Below are 23,421 nucleotides of genomic sequence, written 5' to 3'. Positions count from 1 at the left end.
GCCGGCCGCATGCTGTGTGACCCAACCTGGCTCCCCAAGACCAAGTGCACGAAGAGACAAGCCCCAGGTCAGAAGGGGCTCCGCCCAGCGTGCACCCGGTCCGTGGTGGCCTCCACGACCACACACGCGCACACCCAAACCACGCACACACGCACTCGGAGACCGCCCCAGAGGCTCCGCCCCGCTCCTCCTCGCCGGGCCGTGGGGTCCGCGACGCGCCTCTCCCGGGTCGCACCCCCTCCCAGCACCAGAAAGATGGCCACTGGGCGCCTCCGCCCAGGCCCCAGCCGCCCCTCCCGGACCCGCCGCGCGGACACCGACGTCGCCCCTGCCCCTGACCTCCGCCGGTCCCCGCCCGGCCAGGCCCCCGTAGGATATGGCCACTCGGTGATGCGCTTAGCGTATTTGCGGACGACGTTGTCCTCGCTGAAGACGAAGAGCGAGCGGTTGACGGTGAAGCAGTTCTGCTTGACTGGGATGGGGTTGTACAGGGCCATGGTCCGTGCGCGCTGCGCGATGGACTGCTTGTAGAGGACCCGCTGGCCCGGCGGCAGACCTCCCTGGCCCGGGCCGCCCGCCCCGCCGGCCCCGCCGCCCCGAGCCCGCTCCCCGCCGCCGGTGCCCCCATAGCGGCCACTCAGCTCGTCCCCGAAGCGGACCATGACTCCTGGGCGCCGCGAGCATCCCCGGCTCCGCGGCCCGGCACCGAGGGCGCGGCGCGCCAGGGGCTCCTAGCCGAGCCGCAGCGAGCCGCCTGGACCTCGCCCGCCAGCTGCTACCGCACCCGAGCCGCGGCCCTACGCCACGCCCTATAAGGGGTCGGTCACGCGGCCGCGCCTAGCCAATCCGCGCCGGTCCCACCCCCGGACCCTCCAGACCCCGCCCCCGCGGCCGCCCCCGCCGGAGTCCGCGGCGGTCCTCGGGGGACGCCGAGTTGCGTGTCCCCAGCTCGAGGCAGCGTGAGGCTCTGCGTGCCCCCGGGGCGCCGCCCAAAGCCTTCGCTGCCTCTGGTTCCCCAGCTCAGCAGCCTGAGAGGTCCCCGGGTGCCCTCGCGCTCCTCGAACCCGAACAGACCCTCCCGGGTGGGGAGATGTCCGTGGCATCCAGAAGCGGCAGCCTAGCTTCCCATTGGCGTCCACACCCCTGTCCTGCGGAGGCCATGTCGTCAGCCACTCCCTCTCGCTGCTGGCCATCGGATGCTGAGGCTATCGTCGCCCCTCCATTTCTTGATATACTTACATGCCCTACTTTGAAATCTCTGGCCCCTGAAGGTTTCGCAATGGACCCTGTCAAGAGTTCCATCTGCGGTTTTTCATATATACCGGACTCTGAGACGCCCCACGATCTCAGTTCAGACAGTCCTTGTTCTGCCATTCATTCTATAAACATTCAGACAGAGCCTTCGTGGTGCACCTGTTTGCCACGCCCAGGATCCACCTTCACCGAGCTGACATTTTTCTACCAAAGATAGCAACATCTATATTGCACTTAATAGGTGATAGCAGACAAGGTGAGTACACAGGACGGCTTGTGGGTCTTAACAGCGTTGGGATTAACCCCTTCCCAAATCACACTTGAGTGGCAGAGGAAGAGAAAGGGTCCTCTTCATCCTTGCAGAAAATAAACAAAGGCGGGTCACAGAGCCACAGCCCTGTGGAAGGGGGGCGGGGGGAGTCTCTCTGCCCTGCTATGGCTTGGATCTGAGATGTTGAGCTTGGTCCCCATTGCAGCAGTAATCAGAAGCGAGGGCGTTGGGATCACAAGAGGGCTCTGACCTCATGAATGGATTAATCCGTTGATGGATTCATAAATGGATGGGCTTCTAGGAGGCTGTGGAAAGCAGAGGTGGGACCTAGCTGAAGTGAGCGGACCGTTGAGGGGCATGCTGCCAGGGATGGGGGCGGGGGTCTGTATGGGTCTACAGCGCTTTCTGTGTGTCTCATTCTTCTGTCTCCCTCCCTCCCTCCTCTGTACTTCACCTTTTCTGGCATGATACAGGTTCAAACAGTGGTACCACAGAAACCATGGACTGAAACCTCTGAAACTGTGAGCAAAAATACACCCTTCCTCCTTAAAGTTGCTCTTAGTGAATGAAAACTGATCCACATGTGCCTCCAAAGTGCTCCTGGGAGGTGAGGCGTGCAAAACCAGACCTAGCAGAGGACACAGCCAGGACAGTCCTCTCCCGGAAGTGGAAGTGGGGTGCTCTCCTTGTAGGCATCTGACACATTCCAAAGCATCCTACTGGCTGCACAAAGAACAGAGACTGCAGGACACAGTGCATGGTGACTTAGGAAGCAGAGGCAGGCAGCAGCGTATAAGAAACAGTTTTAACATCACGTAATGAAAAGTTGGCTCTAGAACCGTTGTCTTTATCCCCCTTCTTTCACTGAATACTCCTCCTTTTGTCTTCACACTTGTTACCTTGTGACTCAAGGGCTGCCGTGCCATTACATCTTTACCATATCAAGCAAGGGAAGGAAGGTATAAAAGCACCTATTTTTAAAATCAGTTTATTATATCTTTTATAATGAAGGAAAGAATTTGTTCGGAACTCTTAAACTTTTGATTTTTTTTCACTTTAAAACATTTATTTACCTTAAGATTTATTTTTGATGGGCGGTGGAGATAACTCAGAGGTTAAGAGCACTGGCTGTTCTTCTAGAGGATGGGGGTTGAATTCACAGCACCTACATGGCAGCTCATGCTGTCTATAACTCCAGTCACAGGGGATCCAATGCCTTCTAGCCTCCAAGGGCACTGAATGAAAATGGTACAACAAACAAACATTCAGACAAATACTCATACAATGAAATAAAAATAAAATCTCAAAAAATTAAAATTTTTAAATATTTTTGAAGTTGGATGTCATGGACACATCCTTTAATCTAGACACTCAGGTGACAGAGGCAGGTTTGTCTTTGTGAGTTTAAGTCCAGCCTCATCTATGTTCAAGTTCAACCTTGTCTATACAGCAAGTTCCAAACCAACCAGACCTACATAGTGAGACTCTTTCCAAAAAATAATAATAATTTTTGTTTTAAATTATATGTGTAACACTGTCTGTATATGGGTACATGGGGATCTTATGGCTGTAGATCTAGACAGGCAGGTATAAACAATCTACTGTGGGTACTCTACTGTGGGTATTTGCCAGCCCATTTATTTACTTCCCCACATCACTAATTTCCTATCTCTCCAGGAAAGCTAAACACCACTGAGTAGCTGGCATTGTTGGTGTTATGTAATAGTTTCCTCCAGATTGAAACATTCTTTCCTTCAGAGAAGTGTGTTCGGACTTTTTTGTCAGACCATTAGCTCCCCAGTAATGATAAGGAGACTTATTAATTATGAAAGGCTGGCCAATAGCTTAGGCTTGCTTTCAGCTAACTGTTATAACTTAAATTAACCATTTCTATTAATCTATGTGGTGCCCCAAGGCTCCTTTACCTCACTGATGTACTGTCCACCCTGCTTTCCTGCCTCCTCAATGTCTCCTCACATCTCTGCCCTATCTTCTGTGCTGGGAAATCCTGCCTAGCTATTGGCCATTCAACTTTTTTATTAAACCAGTCCAAGTGACACATCTTCACAGTGTACAAAAAGATTATCCCACAATATTTCCCTCCTTTTGTCTAAGTTAAAAAAAAAAAAAAGGAAATGTTTTAACTCTAACACAGTAAAACTATATATAGGTAGATGGATTTTTTTTCTTTGGGCAGCCAGATCCCGAATAATGACATGGAGATTTCTTGTTAATTATAGCTCAGCCTTAACTTAGGTTTGTTTCTAATTAGTTTTTAGAACTTAAATTAACCCATATTTTTTTACATCTACGTTCACTTATGTGGCTCAGTACCTCATCTCTCTGTACTGCCCATCTTGCTTCCTCTGAGCTGACGACAACTCTGCCTTTCTTCTTCCCAGAGTCCTGAAAGTCCCACCTAACCTCTTTCTGCCTAGCTATTGGCCATTCAGCTCTTCATTAAACCAATCAGAAGGCACCTTGGCAAAAGACACATCTTCACTGTGTAAACAAATATTCCTCAACATTAAAACAGAAGTGGGTTTTTTTGTTTTGTTTTGTTTTGTTTTGTTTTGTTTTGTTTGGATTTTTTGAGACAGGGTTTCTCTGTGTAGTTTTGGAGCCTGTCCTGGAACTCACTCTGTAGACCAGACTGGCCTTGAACTCACAGAGATCTGCCTGCCTCTGCCTCCCAAGTGCTGATATTAAAGGCAGGCACCACCGTTGCCCGGCAAGAAAAGATTCTATTAACTACCTAGAATATAAGATAGGTTTACAAAAAAAAAATTAGCCACAGGAAATACAAATCAGGAGAGATCAATTGTAAACACTTGATAATTTTCAAATATTGTTGAGAGATATTAACTGACTACAGCCCACAATTAGACTGACAACTCAAGAACTAAGTAATTTATTTCAAACCTTACACGGTGATAAGGACTTAAATAATCCAAGAAAATTATCAGCTGAGGCTGAGAGAGAATCGGCTCTGGTGGAAAAGAAAGTACAGGATGCACATGTGGATCAGGTGGATCCAGAGCTTGATTGTATTCTGGTTATTTTAACTTCTACACACTCTCCGACAAGAATTCTTATGCAGAGAAAAGATAATGTTCTGGAATGGATGTTTTTGCCACACAAACAGTAAAAAATTAAAGACCTATGTAGAAAAGGTTTCTGAATTGATTCTGAAAGGAAAACTAAGACTTTGTTGATTAATAGGAATAGACCCAGTAGAAATTATGGTACTTTTACTGATGCTGAAATTTACTCATTATGGACAGAAAATGAACATTGGCAAAAAGCGTGAAGTAATTTGTTAAGAGATTAGCAACAAATATCCCAAAAGCAAGAGACTTCAGTTTACAAAGAGAATTAATTTGATCCTTACATTGTATGGGGAACACTGATTTCTGTAGACTCTACATTCTATACTGATGCAAATAAACCAGGAAATGTAGATTATAAGTCAGGAAATTTAAGTAAAGTGGCTCAAAGTCCTTATGATTCTGTTCAAAACTCAGAATGATATGTTATTCTCATGGTATTGTTAGATTTTTCAGGGGTTGGGGATTTAGCTCAGTGGTAGAGCACTTGCCTAGCAAGCGCAAGGTCCTGGGTTCAATCCTCAGCTCCACACACACAAAAATTTTTTTTTTCAAAAACTCTTAATAGTTATTGACTCTCAATATGCAGAAAGAGTTGTATTATATATTTAAATAGCCTTTGTATATAACACATATCAGATCCCATATGGCTCTACCACAAGTTAATGATGAAATTAATCAGCTATTGGTAGGAAATGTGCTAGAAGCCTCAGAATTTCATAAGAAACACTATGTTAATAGCAAGGGTTTGAAGAAAGATTTTTCTATCACTTGACAACAAGCCAAGGAAATTATAAAGAAATGTCTTACTTGTTCTTTGTGTAACCAAACTCCACTACCTGTATAAAGTAACCCAAAGGGTTCTCAAAGAAATGAAATTTGGAAAATGGATGTGTTTCATTTTGCAGAGTTTGGAAAATTAAAATATGTATACCATACTATAGATACATATTCTGGATTTCAATGGGCAACTGCTTGAGTTCTAAAAAGGCTGATTCTGTAATCACACATTTGTTAGAAGTTATGGTCATTATGTGGATACCTGCACAAATTAAGACTGACAATGTTCCAGGATATGTCTCTAGTAACATGAAACAGTTTTTTTCATGTTACAATATAAAGTATATTCTAGGTATACTACATGATCCTATAGGGCAAGCAGTTATAGAAAGAGCTAATTGAACTTTGAAAGATATGCTTAATAAACAGAAAAGGATAAAAAGATCCCCAGAAATAGATTGCACAATGCTTTATTAACTTTAAATTTTCTAAATGCTAATGAGAAAGGAATGACAGCTTCAGAGAGACACTGCATAGTAGAAAAAAAACTACTGAATTAAGTCAGCCTGTGTACTTTAAAGATGTGTTGATCTCAGAGTGGAAACCAGGATATGTGTTATTTTGGGGAAGATGTTTTGCTTTTGTTTCCATGGGAGAAGAAAAGCTACAGATACTATCAAAATTGATAAAGATTAGATTCAAACAGGAGAGCCCTCTTGATTAGAAGAGTCTATAGTTCATCAAACGGTGTGGCCATTCAAACTAAACTAACTTATAAGACTACCGAGGTTGGGAATTTAGCTCAGTGGTAGAGAGCTTGCCTAGCAAGCGCAAGGCCCTGGGTTCAATCCTCAGCTCCACATACAAAACAAAAAAAAAAAAAAAAAAGACTACCAAATGCCTTTCATTTGATCAGATATAACTTACCAAAAAAGGAACCTCCCCAAAATTGGGGTTGGAGCAGTTTTGTGTTTGTCTTTCCAGGAAAATGAAGGCATCCAACTAAGGAATCTGAAGACCACTGGACAAATGAGACATCTGAGGAAAGAGGATGAATCATCTAGAGAAAATATCCCATGAAAAAGAGTAAATTGGCCTAATGATATAGCACGTTTTCAATAGGATATAATATCATAAATCTTCCCAAATGTTTGTTTCTGCTGTTCTCTACAGACATATAAGGCATATGGTCTTTTTTTAGTCCCAGTTCAACTGAAAATTAAAGCTGTCTTTGGGGTTGGAGCATGTCTCTCTCCTTCTCTAAATCCAAACATATCTCTTAAAGGAAAATCCAAAATCTCTGTCTCATGTGAGAAGAGCCACCTGGTATGGGACAGAAGAAAAAACAAAATTAAAGGATTATTTTATTGCTACTAATCTTATAATCCTTTGGTTTTGACTCTTTAAAACTTTCCTTAAGGTATAAATATTATCTCAAAAATTTATAAGATTAATACACACACACACACACACACACACACACACATATATATATATATATAGTCAGAAGTTTTCTCTGGTCCTGCCAAGCCCCTTCAGTCCTGCGGCCCGCTTATAAAATAATCACTCAGAAGCTTATATTAATTATAACTGCCCAGCCATTAGCTCAGGCTTATTACTGACTAGCTCTTACACTTAAGTTAACCCATAATTCTTATCTATGTTTAGCCACATGGCTTGGTGCCTTTTCTCAGTTCTGCCTTGTCATCTTGCTTCCTCTGTGTCTGGCTGGAGACTCCTGACTCAGCCTTCCTGTTCCCAGAACTCTCCTAGTCTGCTTATCCCACCTATACTTCCTGCCTGGCTACTGGCCAATCAGCATTTTATTAAACCAGTGTACAAGAGCATTATCCCACAGCATATATATTTAAACTTTCTGTCATGATATTAATGGTCATATAGAATACTAACAAATTCTAGAAAAAAGCTTCATCTAGCTTCCTGTACATGATTTCAGGCTTGAGTCTGAATAAGGTAACTAGGAATTAAGTTTGTGTACCGCAGTTGTACTTAACAAATTGTGGTCCTTTAACCTCTCCAAGATCTGCTGCATATGACATTTAAAATGTTTAAGTTGGGGGCTGGTGAGATGGCTAAGTGGTTAAGAGCACTGGTTGCTCTTCCAGAGGTCCTGAGTTTAATTCCCAACAGCTACATGGTGGCTCACAACCATCTATGAAATCTGATGCCCTCTTCTGGCATGCAGGCATACATGCAGACAGAGCACTCATAAATGAATCAATCAATCAATCAATAAAATATTTAAGTTTTCTGCAGTGAACTGTGACCATTCCCAACAGTGACTTTTGAAGTCTCCAAAAGGATGATGGAGCCCCACAACAACAATTCTACCTGGATTGTGGTAATGCCACTAAGCTGTCAAACACCACCCAGAGATCAGCTTTGGCCTACAAACTGCTCAGGATAATTTTAAGACAGCCAGCTGAGATGATCCAGCCTCATGCACTTCTCGAGCCAAGACTTCAGATAAGCCTTACACTTTCCCACTTCACAGAGACTGGCAGCAAAGGTTGCAGCTAGCTCTCCTGGGACTTAACCATTCCTTCAATTTTCTCAGGATCCCCTAGAGATGCTGTTTGCCTCCCAGACAAGCAGTCTAGAGAACATGATGTCCACATTCCCAAGAGGTAGGGTGAGTGGGTTTTGGTCATTCAGTGGGTTATGGATATTTATCATAATTTAGGGGGATTTGTTACAAGTTGTTATTGGTAATGGTCAGGGGGAAAAAGCTGAACAAAGGAAATTAGATTCAGGATCTCATTCTGAAAAGAAAAAGGGCGAAATGTTAGATAAAAGAGTAGATAATTGAATCTACTTTTAAACTAAAACAGTAACTTTCAAAGTAAAGTCTTAAATACTTTACAATGGTATAGATTTTTGTATATTGAAACAAATTTAAGGCTACTTTTGTTATACTGTATATATTTTTATACTCTTGTTTAAGGAATTTTGTATATTGATACAAATTTAAGGTTATTTTTGTTATAACAAACTGTACATACATTTCTACTCTTCTTTTGGGGGGAGAGGGGCGTTCGAGACAGGGTTTCTCTGTGTAGTTTTGGTGCCTGTCCTGGATCTCACTCTATTGACCAGGCTGGCCTTGAACTCACAGAGATCTGCCTGTCTCGCCTCCCAAGTGCTGGGATTAAAGACATGAGCCACTACCACCTGGCTTACATTTCGATTCTTGTTTAAGGTATTGTACCTTATGCAGCTCATTTTAAAGTGTATATAAAGTTGTAGTCCTTAAAGGCTATTATAACAAACTCTTTAAGATAATTAAGACAGCTGGGCAGTGGTAGCACACGCCTTTAATCCCAGCAATTGGTAGGCAGAGTCAGGTGGCTCTCTGTGAGTTTGAAGGCAGCCTGAGCTACAGAATGTGGTGATATTTTATTTGTATGTATAAAGTTTGCCTGGAGATCAGAGGAAATAGCAAGCCATTTTAGGTAAACACAGAAGTCAGGCAGTGGTAGCACACGCCCTTAGTCCTATCACTTGGCAGGCAGGGTCTCTGTGTGTTCAAGGCCACACTGGGGAACAGAGCCAAGCGTGGTGACACAAGCCTTTAATCTAAGTACCAACCATAGAGACCTGGAAGTCTGTACAGACAGGCAGTGACAAGGAAGTGTGAGGTAGCTGGGCTAAGAGCCAAAGAGAGGGCAGAACAGCAAGGCCATAAAAGCACAGGTAGATAGGAAGTAGCACACATTTGGAAGCAGCAGAGTTGCTGAGTTAAGGTTGGCTGGTGGCTTCCCTGATCTCTAAGGCTTTCACTCCTATATTTGTCTCCATGTTTTTTATTTAATAAGACCATTTAGAAATTCGTCTATAATAGAACAAATTCCAGGACAGACACCAAAAAGATACACAGAAAAACCCTGTCTCAGAAAGAAATAAAAAAAGATAGTTAAGACATGTAGATTAGTAGTTAGTCATCTATAACAATCAAATTTGTGGCCATGTTAGGTATGTTTTTAAGGTCAAACAGAGATCTATTTTTAAAAAAAACAGGTGGTTTTCAAACACTTCAGAGATCTAGAGAATATGGCATTTAAGATGTTTCAATAACATAAGGCTTTTTATGACAATGAGACACATCTGCTCCTGCAGCACCAATCTCCTTCAGAGAAGATGATGGGCATCAAAGCAACTCCATGTGGAGTTTGCTTTCATTGTGGCAAAGGTAGCCACTGGGCAAGAAACTACCCTTGCCTCTACTGCTGACTATGTGCAGGACACAAAAGAAGGCAACTGCCAAACTTTGCCAAGACAAGGCAGGACAGCCCTTCAAAATTCCTGCTTCACAGAAAAGTCTGTCAGATATTCTAGGTCCATGGGCCAAAGACAGGTACCCCAACAATGCAGGGGAACCTTGGGTGACTATCCAGGCAGCCCACTGTTTCTGTCATTTCTATAGTTTTGGAAGTTGCTTGCACTGCACTTTCTATTTATGGGTGATGTTATATCCTTTTCAGGTCTCTAATGGAGTTGAAGACTAGATAGTTATAGTTACAGTTTTCCTTGTTACCAAATTCAGAAAAGAAACTCACAAAAGAGGTATAAAGTGTATAAGGTTGAGAGACATAAAAGCCTAGATTGTTTATCTAAGAAAATTTTTTGAGGCCTAAAAAAGATAGTTTTGGGTTGGTAATAAAAGTCAGGATAGAAAGTGAATTACAAAACTTTGGACTCACTAAGATACAATACATAAAACAGTACTTTCTCTGATTTGCCAAATACAAATGGACTGGATATTGTAAATGTAATTCTTACCTGATAATTGTTCTTATTGTATATAGTTTTACTATGTTAGAGTTAAAATCCTTCCTTTTTATTTAGACAATACCTGATAATTGTCCTCATTGTATATAGTTTTACTGTGTTAGAGTTAAAACCTTTCTCTTTTATTTAGATAAAAAATGGGGAAATGTTGCAAAATTATTTATACTGTGAAGATGAGTCTTTGCCAAGGCGCCTTCTGATTAGTTTAATAAAGAGCTGAATGGCCAATAGCTAGGCAGGAAGAGGTTAGGTGGGACTTCCAGGGACAGAGAAAACTCTGGGAAGAAGAAAAGCAGAGTCGACAGCGGGCGCAGAGGAAGGAAGATGGACAATACAGATGAAGTATTAAGCCACACACCTGAATGTAGATTTTAAAAGATGGGTTCATTTACGTTATAAGAACTAGTTAGGGGAAAAAAATCTAAGCTAAGGCTGAACTTTCATAATTAATAATAAGTCTCCATGTCATTATTTGTGAACTGGTGGCCCAAAGAAAAATCCATCTACACTCTTTTAAGCAGGAGGGTAAACAACTCAAAATAGCTTCAGGAAGTCCCTGAAACTGACCAAATTGACTAGGCCCTCCCTGTCTGAGTAAGCAATAAAGACTGCTGAGCATTGTGCTCAGACTAGCCAAGTGGCAAAGATGATAGACCAGACCAGATACTTAGAAGAAGAACCAGCTGAACTGCCTGGAAGGGGTTTACACCACTGTCACTTAGAAAGGACAATCTCCAACATGTTAAGCTGCCTACTGGCAGTGCAGGGTGCTCTAGGTTTCCCAGCCTTGTGAGCTGTCACCCTTGCTGATGTGGACCTTGGCAATGCAGTTATCTTTGAGTCATTTCTGTTCCTGTAAGTAACCCCTCACCTATACATTTGTAAGTAACCTGAATAAAACTCATTGGTTCACCAAGTTGGGACTGTGGTGGTATCCATACTTTGGTCTGTCATGGGATCCCAAGGTGGGGTGAGTAGATGTGTGTGTTGCATCTCCCCACAAAAGTTTGGTCACACAACACGTGGAAAACTACAACCTTGGTCACCTCATTGTGAGCTCTCTCTTTCCTAGTTAAACTCTTAAATTTCACTGGGCAGACAGAAATCAGGATTGGTTTCTTTCTCTGAATAGTAAAAGAGAAGACTGAAGAGGTATGGGGCTGCCAACTGCCCCGTTGCAGAGAGAAATAGGCTAGTCAATGGCTTTGATGGCCACCAACACTGAGTGGCATGGTTTGAATAATAGAAAAGGCCATAACTTGCTGGACAGTGGTGGGGCACACCTTTAATCCCAGCACTCAGGAGGCAGAGGCAGGCGGATCTCTGTGAGTTCGAGGCCAGCCTGGGCTACAGAGTGAGTTCCAGGACAGCCAGGGCTAAACAGAGAAACCCTGTCTTGAGGGGAAAAAAAAGAAAAGGCTGTGGCTGGTCTAGAGCAAACTGAACTGTGGGTAAGTTGGATATTCTAGCAAAAGAAAAGGAAATTGAGACTCTTGGCTTTGGACCTGAGGAATGGTGTGGGTAGTTGTGCTCTTTAATGAAACAGAGAAGAGCTTGTTCATCACAGGGTATTGGGCACAGATGTCAAAAGAGGTCCACATAGAAGGCCATAGGTAGGGCTGTCCCTCATACCTATCCCAAGGCCTCTTCCTTTCTCCCACACAACCCTGCTTCAGTGGCTAGTGAAAGCGCCAGCAGGCACCCAAGGAAAGAACGGGGTAAAGGCAGGATACATACATACACCCCAAGGCCTGGTCCGCCAGGCAGCCCCCACTCTGTGTCCTCTCTCTCCCTCTGGCTCTTGTTTCCTCTTTTGTTTCTACACCCTATGGGCACAATACACAGATGCCCTCTTGAGGCTTCACTGTACCATACACAGAGCTTGGTAGGGTGCACCTTCTACTCTGTCAACCTGCCTCAGAATCAACATTCCCAGGGGACTAAGGGAGACAGTTAAGAGTCCAGCTTATAGTAGGCAAGGAGGAACACCAAGACTTCGTAAGCCAAGAGTGGACTTGTGTTCTGCCTCCCAGAGAAATGTGGACAGACATGCAGCCCTGAAGGAGGAAATCAGAGTAACTGTCACCTCCATAAAGTAGGTGTTACAGAGCAGTAGGAACCATGGGACACCAGTCACAGATAACGTCTTTGTGGAGGAGATACTCATAGCACCACAGACAGTTCTTCCTAAGCAGACTCACCCACACCAGGGTAGATAGCTTGTCCAATGAAGAAGTGACCACAGTGGGTGTAGACAGCTTATTCAGTAAGGAATTGCCCAGAGCAGGTGTGTAAATAGCGTGTCTAGTGAGGAAGTGCACACAGGAGTGTAGACAGCTTAGGGGTATAGACAGTTTATTCAGTGAGGAGGTGTATGCAGCAGTTGTACACAGCTACAGCGGGGCACATGCATGTGTGCAAAGAAGAGGGGCTACTGTTGGGTATCTTTCCTCAATTGCTCTCTATGGTTTTTATTTTTTGAGTCAAAGTCTCTCACTGAACCTTGTCTATGTAGCCAGGCTGGCTAGTCAGTGAGCTTCAGGAATCCACCAGGAGTTTGAGGGTTTTGTCGTTTGTTTTTCCTTAGTGATAAGCAATGTCCTTGGACTTGTGTACTAATGACTGACTAATTATAAAGGAAAGCTGCTGATGCAGGAGGATGCTGTGGTGCCAGGTCTAGATAGGAGACTTGGTTTTGGGGAAATCCTGTTCCAGTGGAACAGAGGCCAAGCCCAAGCTGCTTGTGCGGCTTGGGTTGTAGATTAACTGGGAAAGTCAAAGACTTTGTCTTGATTGTACTTTCTCAGGATGGGTGCATGTGGGAGTCTGAATGTAATTGGCCCCCATAAGCTCATAGGGAATGGCACTATTAGGAAATGTGGCTTTGTTGGAGGAGGTGTGTCACTGTGGGAGTGGACTTTGAGGTCTTATATATGCTCAAGCCATGCCCAGTGTCTCAGACCACTTTATATTGCCTGTGGGTCAAGATGTAGGACTCCAGTTCCTTCTCCAGTACCATGTCTGCCTGCACACCACCATGTCTCACCATGATGATAATGGACTAAACCTCTGAAAATGTAAGCCACCCCAGTTAAATGTTTTTCCTTTTATAAGAGTTGCGGTGGTCATGGTGTCTCTTCACAGCAATAGAAACCCTGACTAAGACAGCATGATAGGTGCTGGTCAGCCATGAGAAGAATGGGTTTTCAATGGTTATTCAAGGACATCCTAGGAACTCTCCTTACAGAAATGTCAGGGAATGGGATGGAGGCTGGGAAAGAATGACCAAGAAAACTGTTACTTACCTCCATGGGCCTATTCCACCTCCTGGAAACTGCATGGCTCTCAGTAATCCTACCTTTTCCTCCACTTTTTGGACACAGATTCTTGCTATATGGAACCTCACTCAACCCTGCCCCCTCAGCTTCCTGAGTGTTGGGATTACAGGTCTGTATCACTATGCCAGGCACCACTCTCCTTCACTTGCTTCTAACTTCTCCCACTCCAGCACCTCTGGCTCTTTTCCTCCTCATATCTGCCTACCTTACCCCCAAATGCTCAAATTCCCAGGGTCATACCTACTAGGTCCCAGCTGCTGACAGTCCCGCACTGCAGACTGCTGTCATTCACATCTCCCAGGAAGACCCTACAGTCCCTGGGTTGCTTATAACCATGCTCTGACAATGTCCAAGGACAGGCCCCCGCTACTCTCAGTGGGAATGGGTACTACATGGCCTCTGCATTAGCCTGGCAAGCCCCCTCTTTCTTTCTTTGTTTTTGATGTCTGCTAGGTAAAGCCTCCTCTGCTACTGTGTCATCCTCCTGGCTATACAGAGGAACAAGAACTTTTGAGTAGGATGAGCATTTACCTTAAAAGTGAGAGACACGACCAGCGGTTCTATGGACAAGGCAGAGGAGCCCTGTCTTCCACCTGATCCCTACCCCCTTTCTTCTGCAGCCCTGAGCCTGCTCAAAGCCATGACAGTGCTCAGCATTTGTCCTCTCTGAGCTGTAACCCTGGGAAATACATGAACACAGATTTACGTGTCCTGCACCTCAGTATGAATCGTTTGTTGTTACCACACGTATTAGTCTGTTGTGTAAGCATTTGCTCTTCACCCACGTACTGGATTATTTCTTGCTGATGTGGTTCTTCTGGTGTGAGCCAAGAACCTGCTGATCCAACCCCAGGGGAGAAGTTGTAGCCATAGCACATGCTCTGTGACCCCACGAGACGCTGCTAATACTGCCACAACACAGGTAGCACCCACAGCATAGTACTTCACATCCCCTCTGAGACTCCTGTGACGTCAGCTATAATTTTGCCAATCTGCTCGGTATTTCAAGTGTCACACTTTGGTGTTAATCTACATTTCCCTAATTACTAATGAAGCCGAGGATGTATTCACAGTTGTTACCATTTGAGTTTTTCTCTTTGTCAGAGGGCTCTTTGAAATTTTCATTCACTTCTCAGCGGAGTTTTCTCTCCCAAGTGAGTCCTCTGCTACAAGTGTATGGTCACAGTATCTTCCCTTATTCTGACTTCTCTCTTGCTGTTTTGTGATTCTTTTGATGTGGAAGTTTACAGCTTCCATAGCTGTAACATAGCCTAAACATATTGTGCTAGTTCTGTTTCTTGTGGGTGTGGCCACGTAGGAGATGAAGGGTGTATTCTGACTAATGACATAAGGAGTACAGTCCCTCATGGATACAAAGACAAGTCAGCCAGAAAGGCTTACAGGTGTGGCAGCAGGCACATGAAAGACCAGCAAGCAGGGAAAAGGGATGCCAGCATGGGCTTTCTTCTTATTCCCTCCGTTCAGTCCAGGACTGCAGCCCAGATACTGCCCACAGTCAAGGCAGCTCATCTCCCTCCGCTAATCTTCTCTGGAAATGCCTTCACAGACACACCCCAAGTTATGCTCTCATTAATGCTTTAAATGCTTTGTTGTTTGTTTGGTTTGTTTTGTTTTCAGAGATAGAGTCTCTCTGTGTAGCCCTGGCTGTCCTGACACTCGCTTTGTAGCCCAGGCTGGCCTCAAACTCAGAGATCCTCCTACCTCTGCCTCCCAAGTGCTAGATTTAAAGGCATGCACCACCATGCCCAGCTCCTTAAGTGCTTCTTAGTTTAAGCAAGTTAAAACCTGAAATTAGCTACCACAGTCTACATCAACTTGACCCCAAACACGTCACTTCAAACCGTAACTATTGGTGAAATTATTAAGGCCACTCCACGTAGTTAAAAGGGAGGTTTATTCTGTGGGGTAACTTACAAATGAAGGGATAGGTTGTAGGGTCTGGCAAAGGTATGGTGCAGTCTGGAGGTGTTCTCTGGAGAACTCTGCTCAGTCTACCTCCTGCGTCCAGCATCCCAGAACCAAGAGAGAGCCCTGGGTCTTCCGCTTCCTCCTCCGCCCTGCCTTGTGGGCGTGACCATTACCGAAGCCTCAGTGGGAGTTGGAACTTCCAGGCCTCTGCTGGGATGGCTACCCACTACACATAACACTGCATCCACGGCCCTTGAAGTATCATGATCGCTTTGTTTATGGGAGTATCTGCAAGCTCTACTAAAGCAGAGAAAGGAACCTCTCGAGAGCCAAGAAGGAAACTCGGCTCAGCATGACGTCCTTAGACGGACAGGAAACTCAACTCAAAGTACATGTCACTTCTTCCAAGAAGGTGGGTTCTAGAGATAGGCTACATAGATTAGCTTAAGAGCCTAGGGGAAGATCCGATATGGTCTTGGTCACACAGATAGCATTGGGCTATTAGCCACCTTCAGTTTTGGTTGTGGGAGCTTGGGGGAGCCCCTGGCCATAAAGATAATGCAAAAAATCACCCAGACTAACAGCCACCTCTGGTCCTGCTTGTGGGAGCTTGATATGGCCTGGCCCTTCAGATAACACAGATTACCACGCTATTAATCATCTCCAATTTCTAGCCTTCTGGGTGGAAAAACAGGTTATACATCTTTTTCTTTGAAAAGACAAAACTTCATGCTTACTTAACATTCCTGGTCTCCCTAGTGATCTCCAGGCCCAAGGGCCTTTGCGCTCCCAACATTTAATAATGCAAAATGCTTTTAGTCCATTTCTAAGAGACACCAAATCTAAGAAGCAGCCACTGTTTGAAATCTAGAGTCTCCCCAACTCACTTCCCTTGGCAGTCACTTTCCAACAAGGTACCCGAGGTCTCATCCTTTCAGAAATTTCTGTTTATTATTATTGTTTATGTATGCATATGTGCACATACAAGCACACACGTTAAGGACTGTGTGTGGAGGTCTGAGGGCAACTTTGAGAGTTTGTTCTCCTAACTTTTCATTGTATTGGGGATCAATTTCAAGTCATCAGGTTTGGCAGCCCCATCCTGCCAACCCCGTGAGGTTTCACCTGGTAAGGAACTCTCCTTTCAAATGAATCTGTGCTGCTATACCCTGAATAGCTCCATTAAACTCCCCATCCAACTGGCTTTTATGTTTTGGGGTGCTGAACCCGAAGAGGTTCTTAGTCACCACTATGACAGTAACCCTCTGCCATCCTTGTGAAGTGCTGATGATACGTTCTCTTGTGCTCCCTCCTAACACTGGTATGATTTGGCTTTTCTGTTTTAAACCACGTCAGCTAATTTTCTTGCATGATTTAAGGGAGGTACTGCTTGTTTTTATTAAAGTATCAAATTGCCACAACACCATTTATGGGAAGGACTGTCGTTCCTGGCTCAGCCTTCCTTTCAGATAAGTGTGAGGCATGGACTCACAGAAAGGCAAATATCCCCACACTCGATTTTCACTGGGAAATGCCTTACTCTTCTTGAGCCTTGATTCACCCTTGTAGATTTTATAATCATCCTGTCAAGTTAAACATACACATAGTGGGCTTTCCGCAGAAATGACTTACTATCAATAGATAATCAGAGGCAAATATAAATCCTTGTAATTTTGAGCTTCTGATACCAGAGCAATATGTATCTCTGATGGGTAGGACCATTCTTAGTGCATTTCAGTCAAATCTTTCACTTTTTAATAAAAATTCTACACATTTATGCTGCTGCTTTCTGAGATGTTCTATCTGTTTTCATGCTATAATAGGATTAGTTACTTATTTCTCTGCTGTGATTAGATGCCTGACCGTAAACAACTTAAGGAAGGAAGAATGTATTTTGGCTCAAGTTTAAGGAAATGCAGTGTGCTGTGGTGGGGTGGTGGTATGGCAGCGTGAGGAGGCTGGTTATCTTACGTCCTCAGGCAGAAAGCAGAAAAAAGATGGATGCTGGCGCTCAGCTTGCTCTCTCCCCTTCTCACTCAGTGAAGGACCCTAGCCCATGGGATAGTGCCACCTATGTTCAGAGTAGTCTTCCTTCCTCCATCAAACCTTTCTGGAATACCCTTAGAGCAGTGGTTCTCAGCCTTCCAAACACTGCCAGCCTTCAATACAGTTCCTCGTGTTATGGTGATCCCCAACCACAAAAATTATTTTCGTCGCTACTTCATAACTATAATTTTGCTACTGTTATGACTTGTAATGTAAATATTTGTGTCTTCTGATGACCTTAGGTGACCCCTGTGAAAGGGTTCTTCAAGAGGTTGAGAACCTCTGCCTTCAAGCATCCGAAAGTTTGTTTCCATGCTGATTCAAAATCTAGTCAAGCTGACAGTGAGGACTAACTGTGAAAATCCTATCCCTTGTCAACTTGACACCTAAACATGTAAGTTTTGTTTTGTTTCTGAAATCATGTAGCCCCTGCTGGCCTTGAACTCACAGAGATCCCCCTGTTTCTGTCTCCTGAGTGCTTAGATTAAAGGTATGTGCCACCATGCTCAGATTCTAAACACAAGCTTTTTAAATAACATATCATCATATTTATCTAATAATACAAGATGCATTTATTTTATCTCTGTTCAAAAACCCAAAGTCTCTTCTGAGACTCAAGGTGCTCTGTTAACTATGAATCTCTATGAAATTAAAATGCAATTTATATATTTCCAATCGACAATGACACAGTAAACATTCTTGTTTTTCCAATACAATATTTTTATTTGGGAATTTCACATCATGCACCCCGTCACACACATTTCCCAGACCTCCCAGGTCAGCCCCCATCACCCTTGCCACCTCCCCGACACACACACCAAAAACAAAAGGAAAAAGAAAAGAGACAAATACAAGTCCAATTTGTGTTGCTTATACACCCACTGGAGCATGGCCAAACTCCCAGTGGCCAGCCCCTTAGAGAAAACAGTCCTTCCCTGTGGGGGAGTGGCCCCCACATTTATTTACCCCAGGACTCTTGAGGATTGAGGAATAAGAGATTTAGTTAGAAATAGAGGGGAGAGAAACAGAGAAATGTAGGATAGACTCGGGTGGGTCTGGATCCTTATCCACCAGGCCAGAACTTTATTCCAAAGGTCTGTTTATAACCATGCCAAGGGGTGGCGCAAAAGACCTCCCCCTTGCTAGTTACAGTCACCTGGAACCCAGGCCTGTGGTCTAATCAACTTCTTATGCAGTCCTGCTGGGTACAGCCACGAGGAAACCCAGTGGGCTCCAACACTTCCCACCTGCACCTCCACCAGAGGCCCTCAGCTGTGGAGAGCTCCACTTCAGCATCCCTATGACAATCTTTAAGAGTTCTCTTGGCTGGTTTCCTGTCTAGTCTGTTACTTTAGGGGGGCAACAGGGGTTGTCACAGAAGCCTTCTACGTCCCTCTTTCTGAACTGTGAGTCTCAGTCGATGGCACTGCAGAAGTAGCCCTTTACAGTCAGAGAGAGCACCTATCATGGACTTCTATCTGGTTTCTGGAGACAGCACAGACCACAGACACCCACATGGTCTCCAGCATCAGCAAGTGCCACAGACCTCAGCATAGTCTCTGGTGGAAGAACAGACCATGGACATCATCAACACAGCCCTCTGCACAGCACAGGCCATAGACACCATCACAGCTCTTGGTGACCACACAGTCCAAGGACACTAATATGGTCCCTGATGGCAGCCCAAGTGACAAATATCAACATAGCCTCAGGTGAGAGCGCAGGCCACCACATCAGCGTGGCCCCAGGTGCAACAGGACAATGAACCCCAACATGGCCCTCAGTGGCAATACAGGCCATTCACATCAACATGGCCTTCAGTGGCAACCCAGACCATGAATACTAACTAATATGGCCTCCTGTGGTAGCATATACTATGGAAGTCCACCTGGTCTCCAGTAGTAGCAAGGGCCTTGGGCATCCACATGGCCTCCAGTGGCAGCTCAGACCACAGACATCCACATGAACATCAAGTTTCAACACGGCCAGATGCAAGGGACCATGGATACCAACATGACCTCCAGGGGCAGCATGGACCATAGAGGTCTTTCAAGGATGTTAAATCCAGAAAATTAACTGTTCTTCATCTGGGACATCCTGTCATTGCTCAGAACCAGGGCTATCATGTGGCTGGGCAGCATGTTCAGGGGCTGAGTCAGCACAAGCTCCAGGCTCCTGCACACTACCCCACTGGCCCTACTCAGCCAGGACATGTTCCCCATCCACCACAGCCTCCTTTTGCACCTGCCACCATTGTTGAGCCTCTAGTTCCACCTCTCTTCACCTGCAGTCACCAATCCATTCCTCCATTTTCCCACCTCTCCATTGCATATTTGGTCATCATAGTGGCATTGGAAAATGCAGTATATCCAAAATGTATTTTTTGCCCAAACAGATTTACATGCAAATTTTTGTTGCAAATAGTCATTGGTCTGGTACAAGGTTTCTGGTTTCTGAAGCACCATAAATACTGGACCATCGCAGAGACTCGTCTGGATATCTTGCTGTTGCCCAGAGTCAGGGCGATGTTGTGGCTAAGCAGGGCTTCTGGGGGACAGGTTCCACAAGAGCTCCTGGCTGCCACTCACTGGAAGGCTCGCTGGGCTCGATTTTTGTGCTCAATCTTCTCCACTGCCCCGGGCTCTCCCTCTCCCAGCAAAGGCTGCAGCCACAGAAGCTCCATGCTGTGGGGTCAGCTGTCTGGCCTAGGACCAGCCCTATTCAGTAATGACATGTTTCTGAGGGAGCTCTAGGCTGCTATATACCACCCTGTCCTCAGTGCCGGCTGCCTCATGGCTCACCAGGCATGACCGTTGATCTTGTAGTCTGTGGGGAGCACCAGTGTCCTGTGCTCTCCCAGCAGGGAAGCAGCAAGCAGCACCCGGGGTTCCACCATGGGAGCCGGCCTACAGGTCTAGGGCGGGCCCTCATCAGTAGTGACCTGTTTCTGCAGGAGCTCCAGGCCGCTGCACATCTCCCTATCTTTGGTTCTGGTAGCCCCCAGGGCTCATCAAACAGGACTTCTGTGCTTGCAGCCTCCTGGCTGAGACACTGCAGCGGAGGATATAGTTTGGTCATTCCGCACCGCGCTGGTGACTCTCTGTTCGGCCATCTTTCTTACCAATGTATGGAGTCCACCCTCTAAGAGCATCTTCCCATAGCTGATGTGGGCTCTGTCACCCTTTGGAGCCTCCAAAGAGGCTAGTCTCTGTCACCATCTCATCACCCTTTGGAGCCTCCAACAGGCTAGTCTCTCAAGACCCCAAGGAGCTCCATGGTGGGTGCTGGCTGCCGCTGCCATCTCTGTTTTCTCCGAGTCCACTTTCTTCTAACCAAACAGGGGAATGGGGACACAACAAGGAACGACCAGGCCAGCACGAAGACTGAAACCATGCAGGGTGAACAACCGCTGCAACTCTATTTCCAGTGGAAATGACACTCTTGGTGGCATCGTCTAAGCTCCACAGCCCTGGAAGTGTACTCCCTTCTCAACGCTGCCATCTGCAACACACAGACTTCCTCTTAGGCCAGCTGCCCACTGGACCAACAGCTCTCTTTGGCACAGGACTATGCGATCACAGTCCTGGCATCCCCAACATATTTGCATCTCCATTGCAACTTAGGCTTCACCTCTGCCACTTGGCTGAGTGGCCTCTCAGGGTCTCCTTGTAGGGAATCTGATCCCACTGTGCACTGCTTATCCTTGATGTCTTTCTGGAACCTCTGCACGAGTCTCCATGACTCCCTCAGTCCTTCAGCTTTCTTGCCTGCAAGATGAGCAGCACAACACTGCCGAGTTCTGCTGTCAGCTTGAGATGTGGCCTGGCTCTCGGACTACAGTTTGTAGCAGCCTCTGTGAGTCTTGGAGGCTGAGCCTGAGAAAGCACTTCCCTAGGAGACGGTTTGAGCAGGAACCCCAGCATAGTGGCATTCTCAACTGAGTCTGCCTCCTTTCGAATCAAATTTGCATTTCCACAGGCTGGAGCCTTCAGTGTCGTGATTTTGTGTCTTTCCTGTTGTCCCATGCAGATCTCCAGGCTCTGTCTTCAGTGTATGCATCACTTTAACATCACAGCTGCTTTCTCTACACTCCTTTCTGCAACCTTATCACTGCTCACACTTCCTTCCTTGGGTGAAAAAAAAAGCACATTTTTCATATCCTTCTGCTCCTCTGGCTGCTCTTTCTTCCTGCAGATCTGAGTAAAAGCAGTGAGCAGTAGCTGTGTTGCAGTCTGAATGCTAACCTGTCTTCAGATTTCCTGTAGCAAATGCCCTTGTCCATTATCTTTTAAGTCAGCATGGTCAAATGTTCAGGAAGAAAGCAACCACATTTTCTCCTCGGAGCATAACTAAGCCTCTAGCCCTGTTCCTAATAGAGTCTCTGTTCACCTCTGATGTCTTGTAAACAGTTTTCATATGTATGCGGCCATGTATGTTCAGGTAGACATGCACATGTATGTACAGATGTATATGTTCAGGTGTAAGTGGAGGCCAGACATGGGCCACAAGTGTCATTCCCAAAGAACTTTCTTCCTTGTTTTTTTAAAAAGGAGGTGGGGGGAGGGAGGAGAGGCAGGGGGGGCAGGTGTCTCTCACTGGCCTAAAGTTAACCAGCAAGTGTAGAATGGCTAATCGTCAAGTCTCAGGGATACACTTGACACAGCTCCCAGTGTGGAGATTACAAGTGTGTACCATCATACTTGGCTTCCTAAAAGTAAGTTCTGGGGCTGGAGAGATGGCTCAGAGGCTAAGAGCACTGACTGCTCTTCCAGAGGTCCTGAGTTCAATTCCCAGCACCCACATGGTGGCTCACAACCATCTGTAATGAGATCTGGTGCCCTCTTCTGGTCTGCAGGGACATATGCAGACAGAACACTGTATACATAATAAATAAATCTTTTTTTTAAAAAAAAAGTGAGTTCTGGGGATCACTCAGATCTTCACACTTGCAAGACAAGCCTTTACCAACCCAGCTACTAGCCCAACTGCCTTGTCTTTGCTCAATTTGGGGGCTTTCTTTTAAAAAGAAAAATCCATCTAGGACATTATTGCCTCCATGCAATAACATGAAACCACAGGAAGCGTGATTCAAGGTCAGCTCCATGCTCTGGATCTAGATCTACCCCATGGTGATGCTGAAGTCTCGCCACTGGTCCAGAGCTCCCCTACCTTCTGTCTCTCATCCTCACTGAAGTTGGAACTGCAACACTTCAGGTTGCTTGCGCTCCCAATTGTCCCCAGGTTTAATTCTAGGAATTTCAATAATATCTAATCATCACTCTATCATGAGGCCTGATCTAACCCACACAAATCTAGCTGTACCTGTGTCTTGAAGGCTTGAACCCCATACACATGGCATCAGGAGATGATGTGGAACTGGCTCCAGCACCATCGTACAAGGAAGAAGGGGGTTCCCCAGTTGTTGGAGGTAGGTGTCCCTGACACAGATGGAGCTTCATGAGTGGTGATCTTAGAGGCAACCTGAAGAAGAAAATGCTGTGCCTAATGAGGCCTTTGAAGAGCAACAGCAATAGGGGAACCAAGCTCCATAAAGATGGTACTGGTTGACTCCTGTGTCCAAACAACCTGCAGGAAGATGAGGAGACAGAGCTATCTCAGCAGCTGATGTCTCAGCAGCAGATCAGCGTGCCCCATAGTAGCACCTATCACTGAGTGGAAGAGACCAGGCCATGCTGTTCTGTGAAAACCAGAGTTATGTGGAGGCGATCTGGGTTCAAGATGCTGCATGGATGTAATTAAACATGGGAGTCCAGAGTTCAGATCCCTGCCTCAGTTTTCAGGCCTGGGACCTACTGCTGAAGGAGGCAGCCAGCCTAGGAGGGAGAAGCTGGTAGGATGGGCAGGTTAATACTCTGCCCACCACACT

At 45.5% G+C, this 23,421-nt stretch overlaps 1 protein-coding gene across 14 annotated transcripts in view; it reads right to left on the bottom strand.

Moving 5' to 3' along the window:
* Cacna1b (calcium voltage-gated channel subunit alpha1 B) overlaps nt 1-823 on the bottom strand; it is a 154,264-nt gene extending 153,441 nt beyond the window's left edge. For 13 of the 14 annotated variants that reach the window (XM_036184125.1, XM_036184128.1, XM_036184129.1 and 10 more), the window contains exon 1: nt 379-822. In XM_036184125.1, the coding sequence (XP_036040018.1) occupies nt 379-662 (284 nt within the window). In that variant the 5' untranslated portion in view covers nt 663-822. Of the gene's footprint in view, nt 1-378 lie in introns of all 14 variants that reach the window. The other variant, XM_036184139.1, reaches the window with a different exon arrangement.
* Nucleotides 824-23,421: the final 22,598 nt, after the last annotated feature.

Source organism: Onychomys torridus, chromosome 4 (assembly GCF_903995425.1).
Source record: "Onychomys torridus chromosome 4, mOncTor1.1, whole genome shotgun sequence".
NCBI lineage: Eukaryota > Metazoa > Chordata > Mammalia > Rodentia > Cricetidae > Onychomys > Onychomys torridus.
This window is presented reverse-complemented; position numbering and strand designations above follow the sequence as displayed.